The sequence below is a fragment of the Sparus aurata genome, chromosome 14 (assembly GCF_900880675.1).
Source record: "Sparus aurata chromosome 14, fSpaAur1.1, whole genome shotgun sequence".
Classification (NCBI taxonomy): Eukaryota; Metazoa; Chordata; class Actinopteri; order Spariformes; family Sparidae; genus Sparus; species Sparus aurata.
The window spans coordinates 591663-600019 of record NC_044200.1 but is presented as its reverse complement, the minus strand read 5'-3'; the positions used below and the strand labels follow the sequence as shown (position 1 = coordinate 600019).

Below are 8357 nucleotides of genomic sequence, written 5' to 3'. Positions count from 1 at the left end.
GCCAGTGGTTGGAAGCCAGCTAATTATTAACTTAGATTAGATTAACTTGTTTGTGTGTGTGTGTGTGTGTGTGTATATATATATATATATACTAACATTGCGTGTTGAGCATGATTCCATTTGTAGAAGTCATTAAAAGGGGAAAACATCAAAGAGGGTGTATAACCACTGGCACTGGCACAGAATTACACATTGCCTTTAAAAAAATATACACCCTCTTGGAAGTTTTCCCCTTTGTTTATACAAATGGATTCATGCTCAACACGCGGCGTTAGTAGATATGTATATAAAATATATATATATATATATATATATATATATATATATATATATATATATATATTTACCAACACCGCCCTCTCTTTCTCTCTCTCTCTGTCTCACTTTCTCTCTCTCTCTATCTCCTCCCTCCCTCCCTCCCCGTCCCTTTCTCTTTGATATTAAAGTGTAAGAGGGAAATAGTCATTGAGGGACCCTCATATGAAGCTGCAGGGGTCTTTGAATAGACAAGTGTGTGCTCTTTCTGCACCTTCTACTCTGAGACAGGAGCTCATTCAAGCCCTACAGAATGCCTGGAAGCATCAGACCAGGTAACTATTTCAGAACTTATATTAAAGGGACCCAAATCTAGGACTGTCTGTCCTCTTTATGAATGAATCCTGTTCTGTTCCTATTCATCTTCTTCATTCTATTTCTGTATTTCACTAATTTCTTGATTTTTTTTCATCTTAAAACACCACACACTCTCCAAAACACACAAAAATGCTCTTTTTCAGTAAAGAACATGACTGTCTCTCAGCTATACCAGATTCTTAATAATAAGATTTGATCTAGATGAACCCTGTGAATTCAATAATTTTGTTCAATGCAACAATATTTAGTTTTATAAGTTTCTTTGTTCTTCTCTTGGTCTTTGTTTTTCCTAGTGTCTGTTGTGTGGGTGGTGTTGGTTTGTCTTTTGTTCTGCAGCAGACTGCTCAGTGTGGGGGCAGCACCCATCTGTACCAACGCCCAAGCTGGGTGCCATGCCCTCTCCCTGGCCAACTTATTTGACCGGGTCATCCAACACTCAGCCAGAATGCACGGCATTTCTAATGACCTTCATTCGGAATTTGTAAGTCCGCAATTTGTCTGACAATTATTTTCCAAAATAATATAAAATTGGCAAATTGGTAAATTATATTCCATTGTTTTTCTTCACTGTGTAGAAATGTGTGCTTCTAGCCATATACATATATATGTATATATATATATGTGTATATATATATATATATATATATATATATATATAATAGTTTATTATGCACAACTAGCATAAAACAAATGTGGAAGAGGAAAATATCTTAATTTGCAGTTTGTGTTGTAACTAACCACTTATTCAACTGTGTCATAATTTTAGTTATATTCTTTTTAAAATTTAGCCTTAACTAAGATATATATGTATATATGTATGTGTGTGTATAGATATATATTTATAAATATATATATTATAAATATATATATATATATTCTTACCCAATTGTGATTATGATTATGTACAGTTCATCACTTTTGTACTCAAAGTCACAGTTGACATTTAGATCACGCATGACCTCTGACATTTAATTCTTGCTTTATATTTGTTCTGTCAGGAGCAGTACTTTCTGCCCAGTAAGAATCAAATTGGACGGGTCAGTCGCAACTGTCACACCTCCACCATCTTCACTCCAAATGGCAAAGAAAATGCTCAGAGAATGGCGGTGAACTAACCTTTATAAAGGCTGCTTTCTTTCATTGGCATTCATTGTCCACACCATATTTACAATAAGAATGTTCTCTTATCATTTCCCTTCCCTTGTACAACAAAGGACTAGATGCATGTTTGAAACATTTCATAAAGTATGTTGTTCATATTTACCTGTATTATTCAGGCTACTTCATATTTGTAGTTAGTTTTTTGTCCCTCTACTTATGTTTTTGCATTATCTTAAAAATGCAATCACTTTTACTGATGCAAACTGCATCCAAGCTATACACAACTGTCATTACTTAAAAGATGGCTTCAGTGTGAGTTGACATTTAATTATCTAATGGGTTCCTGTTATTACTGTAGAGACAGGAGCTGACGGAGGTGATTCTGAAGCTCCTGGTGGCATGGCGGGATCCTCTGTGGCATTTTCACCAAAGCATTGCTCACCACCATGACTTCAACAACTTCAGCGCCAATAAAGCTCTTGAGATGAGTGACATGGTGCATGAGTTACGTAAAGGTGTAGAGAAAGTGGCTGAGAAGGTACTGTATGTCTTCTATAAATTCCAAACGGAAATGTGTGGGCAGTAGTTTACATGAGCTCTGTAGCACCAAGTTACAGTACGTGATATAACATGTACTTTGTAAGTTGTTTTGGGACTAAAGAGTTTAAGAGTCAAAATTACAATATGGCGTTGCATTGCACCCCAAATAAAATCGTCATAATAGTAAGGCAAAGTGTCGTGGATGTTTGGGGCTCCAGTGTAATGTGGTTTCCAGGAATGTAGTTTATTGTCAGGTTGTGTAATCTTACTAAATGTACGAAGCGCACTGCATTCACTGGATGAAAAAAAAGACACCTTATAAAGATCTTACTACGAGATTAAGGAGATCTCTATTTATGAGATCAGGATCTCGTAATTATGAGAAAAGTTCTGTTATGTTATTCAATTTGTTTTCCCTCACGTCGTCCTTTACTTTGAAATCCGAAAGGATACCTTCGTGACACATTCAGTTATTACCGGGAGTAATTACTGTAAATGTATCGTATGTTTCATGGGTCTGATGATCTCATAGTTTCGAGATCCTGATCTTTTTTTATCCAGTGAATGCAATGCGCTTCCGCATAAATGAGTATGAAACACGGATGACAAAGTTATTACATCACACTATGAATCCAAACTACAGTCACCCTCAGATGATAATGTCATGTATGTATGACGTGTATGAACTTGTTTGGTCCGACATCATTGATGAGTGTGCTTTTGGTAGGCTCTTAGATTTTATTTCTTTTTTGTTGCCCTTCATGTAAAAATTTGCAGATTACACAAACTTTTTGTACATACATATTTATGATAAATATCTTATTCCCTGATTTTTATTATCTTTTATTTTGTAGGAAAATTACATGTTTTAAGAGTTTCTTCCTCCTGCTCGTTGTGGAATGTGTCTGAGTCAATTAGGATATAGGGCTCTATCTTGCACTAAGCGCAATTGACTTTGTACACTGGCGCTTGTGTAATTCCTATTTCGCATTCGGCGCACATTGGAATTTTCCCTCCACAGACGCACGTCCTTAAATTAGGGAATGAACTTGCGCTCCTGGGGGCGGTTCAGCGGAAAGAGGAGGCGTGTTCCGGCGCAAACGTTCACTGGTGCTATTTTGCTGTTTCAGAAAACAATTCCGCAACAGACTAGGAAAAACCTAGTCTAAAGTCAGTGGCGCTTATTCAGATGCTATTTTAAGGGCGCATGCTTGGCCATAATGTAGCCTCTGCTCAACGTGCATACACTTTGCTTCTCTCATCTACAAGGAAGCAATTCCCGTTTTTGCAAACCATACAAAAAAGTTGAAAAGATTTAAACAGAAGAACTAATTCTTTTTCCCTCTGATATGCGACGCGCCCGCCGTAGCCGTGAGGGTCCGGGAGTGGCAATGCACGATGTGCTCCTAGTGGAGCGGGTGGACGGAGATGGAGTTGGGGGAGGAGGAGGAAGGGGCACAACAGGAGCAGGTGGTGCGTTTGGAGACTTGAGGCGATGCGCCTGAGGCAGCAGCAACATCGCCACCCGGTCAAGACGGGCATTAATACCTTGCCGCATCCCGGACAGTGCGGTCCTGTCTGACAATGCTGCCACGGCGTGTAGTGGGTCTGGATCCTCTGCACCTTGGTGTTTGCGCTGCTCCCTCCTCAGCTGGCCATTGCGCACTGCCCGGCCCGTGCGCACTGCTCCAGAGGCCCGGTGCGATGTCATGGGGATGCCAGCATAGAAACAATTGTGGCAATTTCCTCCCATGCCTGTTTAACCAAAGCTAATTTGGATGGGTTTCTCCCATCCCCTTACAATGCCACTTCTCGGTCTTTTACGGCACTGACGAGAACGTCGGTCTCCTCGGCTGTGAACCGCTCCTGGCGTGCGCCCGGCAAATTCGCCATTGTAATAGCAATCCACCATGGAACAAGCGCGTCTGCTTTTAAAGGGAATATGAGATGACGCTCTGATTAGTTTATTGCACGTTACGCCCAAACCACACCTATGACTAATGTAGCTACTTCAGCCCAACCCATTTTAGATTTGCGTCGGGCGCAAGAGTCATTCATCCCGCCGACATAATAGCAACAGCGCCTGAGATTCGCCCACAAAGCTACTTGCTTTTTGCGTTTGATACTTTCCTTTCAGATCGTTAAGATAGAGCCCATAGTGTTTGTTTTGTGAGGATTCTGTATTGGGTGAAATAGACAATGAAAGAATGAATTAACAAAAAAAGGACAAAACGAGACAAAAAATATGTTCATCAAAAACATCTCCTTTAAACCTGAAGGGGATGACCCATTGCTGACAGGCATTTCTCATTATTGTGCCGACCACACTGAAATCAATGAGGTTGGGCTCAATCTGAGTTACACCCTTGAGGGAATTCATCTATTTCTCTTCAGGATTTGTAAATACTGTAATTTGTAACTATGCAAAGATGAAGTCTCTTTCTCTGCTCCAGATGCAGATGATGGGGATAATAAGTAACTCTGTCAGCAGCCTGGCTTCTCCCGAGGCTTTGTTGCCATCTGACAGTGCTGAGTGGCGCCTGATGAAAGACTATGATCTCCTCTACTGCTTTCGTCGAGATTCCAACAAGGTCCAGAACTACCTGAAGATCCTCAAGTGTCGAATTGTTCCTGAGCACGGATGCTAAAGGCCAAAAAAACAATGGAGGCTGTGTCTAACTTCCAGGAATATCAGAATATTGCAAAGGAAATGCTACAGTTAGAAACTACATGGAAAATGCTGCTGTTTTTGTTATGTCTTCTATCTGCAGGTTATAGGATGTTAATGGGATGTTTACTGATAGACAGGTATGTTTCCTCCATCACTGACTCGAAGTGCCACTGGATCCCAAAGACCCACCCTCCATTTCATGTCCGATATTAGCATGGGCGAACATGAGTTGACTATGGACAGGATGGAATGTGTGATACATGTTATGATAGACTCCTGTACAACGCATATCATCTTCAAATATAGTAAAGCCATATAAACAGCTCAAAAAACATGGATGCAATGTTTTTTGTCATTTCTACAGAAAAGATACTTGGTGGAAAGGGAATAATCTGTGCAAACACTGTTGCTGCAAGACAATGCAGTTTTCAAACTGAAGTCACTATAAGAGAATCATGACTGATAAAACAAATCTTGCATAATGCTCTTTTGATTTCCGCAAGCCAATGATTCAGCCAGTTAAGAATAAGATTACATTATTTTTAAGTTTGTGTAAGTACAGCACTCAATTACTTTACTAAATATACAAGAGTTGCTTATTGCATTGGCAGTTTATAATACTTATTGTAATTGTACCCCAACTTTACCCTTAATTACTCAAAAAAAATCATTATGTAACTTATGTTAGTAGTTGGTTTTAGTTTACACTGTCCCAATTCAATTTTTCCTGACATGATCAGGATGGCAAAATATGTATCCCGCATCTACGTTACCTCTTTCCAGCCAATCATGCTTGCTTTGGTGTAGGTTGATGATGAACGTTGTTCACAAGCACAGCTGTTGTTCTGTTAGCTGCTTCACTTGGTGATGGAGTTTGAACGTTCTCAGTAAAGTCTACCATGTTCAAATTGAGGTTGTTTAAAATGCTCTAGTAACCCCTGCAATTTCATTAATTAGCTTACCTTAGGGTCTTAAACTGTTAACCATGCGGAATATGAACAGGCCTCAAATCATGCTCTCTTGTCATTTAATTTTAGGCCATTACTAAAAGTTTTAGACTGATGGCTTTATGGACACCCCCGTTCCATGCATCATTAGCTACATGAGCTTGCTTTGAAATAACTAATATGGCTAAATTGTTGGCATGTCAAAATTTGTTTAAATATGTTTTGTAATGTTCAACATTTACTCCTATTACTTCTTGTGGTTTTGGAAGGTTGAGTGCTGTGTTAACATTTCAAAATAGTTTAGTGGTTTGCAAAAGGGTCAGAGACAAGATGCTCGAAGTGCACTTTAAAAAAATAAAGCAAATATTTTGTGAGCAGAAAGCAACATGTATTCTCCTGTTTTTGTTAGATACTTGTGGTCTGTGTGTCTGTATGTGCATAGAGCCACCAACAGAGCTGAAGAAGCTTATAAATAGTAAGCAAATACAAAATTTAAGAACACAGTTTTTTAAGATAGTAGAAATCGGCAGTATTCTATGGCTGTATAGATTACAGGGTAACAAATCTGGGCATACAGTCTGATTATGTTTATTGAGTGAGAGAAAAAGACAATGGGGAGGGCTTATTGTAACTCAGCCTCTTGCAATGGTGGTAGAAATAGCTGCAAATCGACATTTGTGTAAAAAAAATGTCCCAGCAATCTCACAGGACAGGAATTTGATGTATTGAAGACTTGTTCAGTGTGCTTCCCACGAGTGATAAAAAAAAAAACAACCAACATATGACAGATGTTAGAACAGCAACCAAAATTGTCCCAGGACACTAGGCAAGGAGCTTGAGCTCCTTACCCTCCCAGCAAAGGACGAGATCAACTGCCATATAATGAAGACAGCAAATTATTGTTTTGGCCTATTATTCCATTGTTCTGAGCATTGCTCTGAGTAATATGTAAATTGTAACATTCGATCATTACGCTGTTGTGGTACATGTCATGGCTCTTTTTCTCATGGAACATGAAGCAAAACCAGCATGCCATCTAAAAAACAGACACTAGGACGGTATAATCTAACTATTATTTTAAGTGTAAATATACAGAAGTAGCCGACAGAAGCATTTTCATTGTGGTGGTATTAAACAATCTTAGTAAAAAGGGCCAGTGCATGCTGGTGTCTGGTTTGGACTGCAGATGGGTGCCCTCATGATGTAGCTGCTATGGTGATGACCTCTGGAACACCAATGCGCTGTTCTACACAGGAAACATGAATGGAGCCATCCCTGCAACATAAAGAAATTATGATACAGAAGCAGTTTCATCAAATGGCCCATGGGCGGATTCTCAAAGGGTGGATACCTTTTCATTGTCACCACAGTGTCGATGTCATGGTTCTCCTCTCTTGGCGGCAGGTCTTTCAAGATTATCTAAACATTACACAAATAAACACATAAGGAAATTAATGGTTATTTTAAAATAGTACGTTTTTCCTAGATTAACAGGGAATATCATGTTATCCAATTTTTAAATAATGTTTATGTATCACAGCTAAAATTCAGTTTTTACACAGTGTGAGCTCTGAGGTATCTACATTACTGTTTCGTTTTATGGCGGTGATACTGACGGAGTTAGCCATCTTTCTGAGAGAGAGTTAGGGGTGCCTCTCATAGGGTTGGGTACCGTTCACATTTAAACTGATACCGGTACCTGCAATTCCATGCTGGTGATCAGGCAATCAGGCTCATAAGGAGTCAATAGATCACAAATATAGGCAGGAGCCTGACCATTCAGGGCTTTAAAAACAAGCAGTAAAATCTTAAAATCAATCTTAAAACTCAAAGGTAACAAGTGTTTTATTGCAGTGATACTGACGGAGTTAGCCATCTTTCTGAGAGAGAGTTAGGGGTGTCTCTCATAGGGTTGGGTACCGTTCACATTTGAACTGATACCGGTACCTGCACTTCCATGCTGGTACCCAACGATAACTTTTTTTTTTTTTGCACTTTACTCTCTCTCTGTAAGAATAAAAAATGTAATTACAGTTCTAACCAGTTAAATTATTCACAATATTCTAGAGTCAATATATTAGGACTTATCCGCTACATTTACATCTGGGAGGTGCCTCACATCTTTCTTCGTATAACGTTACAGTAAAGATGGGCTTGCACATCCCGAAATTTGACACCGAATAATTTATCAAAATCATTGATCTAATGAAATGATTTAATGTGAACTGGTAGTCAATAGTACCGATGCAATTCTGTCTGTACCCTTAAAACTATAGAGTTCGATAACCAACCCTAGGCTCTCATGTTGTCATCGTCTCTTATCCCCGTCTTTCAGTTTCTTTCTCCTTAATGTCTTAATGATCTGCATAACTTCGTATTTTGTGTGTTTGTGTAGTCTCTTCTTACCAGGTTTTTGATGGTGGAAGAGAGGCGTTGTGACTTCACAGGGTGCCCACACATTTGTT

The 8357-nt window shown here is 39.2% G+C and overlaps 1 protein-coding gene and 1 long non-coding RNA gene across 2 annotated transcripts; one reads left to right on the top strand and one right to left on the bottom strand.

The window, feature by feature from the left end:
* The first annotated feature begins 435 nt into the window (after positions 1-435).
* On the top strand, positions 436-5279 carry prl2 (prolactin 2). The gene is made up of 5 exons (XM_030440828.1): positions 436-590; positions 927-1114; positions 1632-1739; positions 2093-2272; positions 4728-5279. The coding sequence occupies exons 1-5, from the start codon at positions 569-571 to the stop codon at positions 4920-4922; spliced, it is 693 nt and encodes a 230-aa protein (XP_030296688.1). The 5' UTR covers positions 436-568; the 3' UTR covers positions 4923-5279.
* Positions 5280-6458: 1179 nt separating this feature from the next.
* On the bottom strand, positions 6459-8351 carry LOC115595971 (uncharacterized). Its single transcript, XR_003986832.1, has 2 exons — positions 7244-8351; positions 6459-7167 (listed from the first exon to the last, which is right to left on the bottom strand). It is a non-coding gene; the product is annotated as an uncharacterized LOC115595971 (long non-coding RNA).
* Between the last annotated feature and the right edge of the window lie 6 nt (positions 8352-8357).

Bases quoted from the DNA above. Each gene is read 5' to 3' on its own strand.
- prl2 (XM_030440828.1), top strand. From the start codon at position 569: ATGCCTGGAAGCATCAGACCAG. The intron at 591-926 runs GTAACTATTTCA...TGTTTTTCCTAG, and splicing joins GCCTGGAAGCATCAGACCAG to TGTCTGTTGTGTGGGTGGTG. The intron at 1,740-2,092 runs GTGAACTAACCT...TTATTACTGTAG, and splicing joins AAAATGCTCAGAGAATGGCG to AGACAGGAGCTGACGGAGGT.